The 1978-nt window shown below is 40.1% G+C and overlaps 1 protein-coding gene across 1 annotated transcript; it reads right to left on the reverse strand.

The window, feature by feature from the left end:
- Positions 1–307: 307 nt before the first annotated feature.
- Positions 308–1372, reverse strand: LOC138349229 (uncharacterized). The gene is made up of 2 exons (XM_069299550.1): positions 1134–1372; positions 308–659 (listed from the first exon to the last, which is right to left on the reverse strand). The coding sequence occupies exons 1-2, from the start codon at positions 1370–1372 to the stop codon at positions 308–310; spliced, it is 591 nt and encodes a 196-aa protein (XP_069155651.1).
- Between the last annotated feature and the right edge of the window lie 606 nt (positions 1373–1978).

Here is a 1978-nt window from a genome sequence, read left to right on the forward strand (position 1 = left end):
TCAACAGGAAGGATGGATGCTGAAACACCTAGATACTTTTTAAGCATCGAAACATAAAACACTAGATGAACAGAATCTAAGTCATCTAGTAACTTCTTTTCATAGGCAACATTCCGTACTCGCTATAGGACCTCATAAAGACCTATATACCTCGGACTCAACTTCCCTTTCTTACTAAACCTCATCACCCCTTTCGTGGGTGATATCTTAAGGTACATTTGATCACCTACGTCGAATTTAAGAGCCCTCTTCCTGTTATCAGCATAGGATTTTTGACGACTGTAAGGAGTAGCAAATCTATCCCTGATCATCTCACCTTTTCCACAACATCATGTATGATCTCAGGTCCAAGGATGGAAGAATCTCTTACCTCATACGACCCAACTAGCGACCTACATCTCATTCCATACAGTGCTTCAAAAGGTGAAATCGCAATACTAGAACGGTAGCTATTATTATAAGAGAACTCAATAAGTGGCAAGTGATCATCCCAACTCCCCTTGAAGTCAATAGCACATGCTCTCACCATGTCTTCAAGGGTATGAAAGGTACGCTCTACTTGTCCATCCATCTTAGGATGAAAAGGAGTACTGAGATTTACCTTTGTAACCAAGATCTTTTGGAAAGATCTCCAAAAGTGAGAAGTGAACTTGGCTCTCCTATAAAAAATGATAGATAAAGGGATCACATGCCACCTCACTATCTCATTAATATATATAGCTTGGCATAATCTTTGGCCCTGTAAGTAGACTTCATAGGAATATAGTGAGCACACTTAGTCATCCTATCAACAATGAATCAAGTGGAATCATGTAGTTTCCTGGTCCTGGGCAGACCAACCACAAAGTCCATATTGGTAGCCTCCCACTTCTATGTTGGGATCTCAATCGACTGGTTAAGACCTCCAGGCTTAAGTTGTTCGTCCTTAACCTGCTGGCAATTGGGGCACTCCTCCACAAACTTAGAAATATTTCACTTCATACCTTCCCACCAATAGATCTCATTGAGATCACGATACATCTTGGTAGAACCTTGATGAATGGAATACCTGGAGCCAAGAGCCTCTTCAATAATATTAGGTCTCATATTATCAATATTGGGCATACATAATCTGCCTTGGTATCTAAGCACACCATCCCCCCCGGGAGACTGATTCATTCAGCTTACTCAACACTGAGTCTTTCAACTCCATGAGTACTGGGTCGAGTTGCTGCTTAACTTTAACATCAACAACAAATGAGGATTCAGAACTGGAATGAACTAAAACACTACCACTTGGTGGATTTACCAGCCGTACACCTAACCTTGACAGTTGGTGTACCTTTTTAACCAGCTCCTTCTTCTCATCATCAATATGAGACACACTGCCCATGCTTAATCGACTCAAAGCATCGGCCACTACATTGGCCTTACCTTAATGATAGTCGACACTCATGTCATAATCCTTGAGCAACTCTAGCCATCTTCTCTAACAAAGATTCAATTCTGTCTGTGTAAAAACATACGGAATACTTTTATGGTCTGTAAATATATCAACATGTACACCATATAAGTAATGTCTCCAAAGTTTTAACGCAAAATACAAGAACACCTAACTAAAGATCACGGGTAGGGTAATTTTTCTCGTGGATTTTCAACTATATTAATGCATATGCAATCACCTTCCAATCTTGCATAAGAACGCATCCCAAACCTACTCGAGAAGCATCATAGTACACCACAAACCCTTCACTACTCCTCGGCAATGTGAGAACAGGGGCTGAAGTGAGTTGGTCTTTGATCTATTGGAAGATCTTTTCACAAGTTTTAGACAACTCAAACTTCACCTTCTTTTGTGTTAAAGCTGTCAATGAAGCATCAATAGCGGAAAATCCATCAATAAACCTGCTATAGTAATTAGCCAAATCCAAGAAACTCCGGATGTCTATATGAGTAAGGGGTCTCAGCCAATTCTTTACTGACTCAATATTTTTCAGAT

This window comes from Solanum lycopersicum, chromosome 6 (genome assembly GCF_036512215.1).
Source record: "Solanum lycopersicum chromosome 6, SLM_r2.1".
NCBI classification, from domain to species: Eukaryota; Viridiplantae; Streptophyta; class Magnoliopsida; order Solanales; family Solanaceae; genus Solanum; species Solanum lycopersicum.

Excerpts from the sequence above, each read along its gene's own strand:
- LOC138349229 (XM_069299550.1), bottom strand. The coding sequence starts at position 1,372 with ATGGGCAGTGTGTCTCATATTGATGATGAGAAGAAGGAGCTGGTTAAA. Across the intron at positions 660-1,133 it reads TCAGTCTCCCGGGGGGGATG|GAGAGCCAAGTTCACTTCTC; the intron begins GTGTGCTTAGAT and ends CATTTTTTATAG.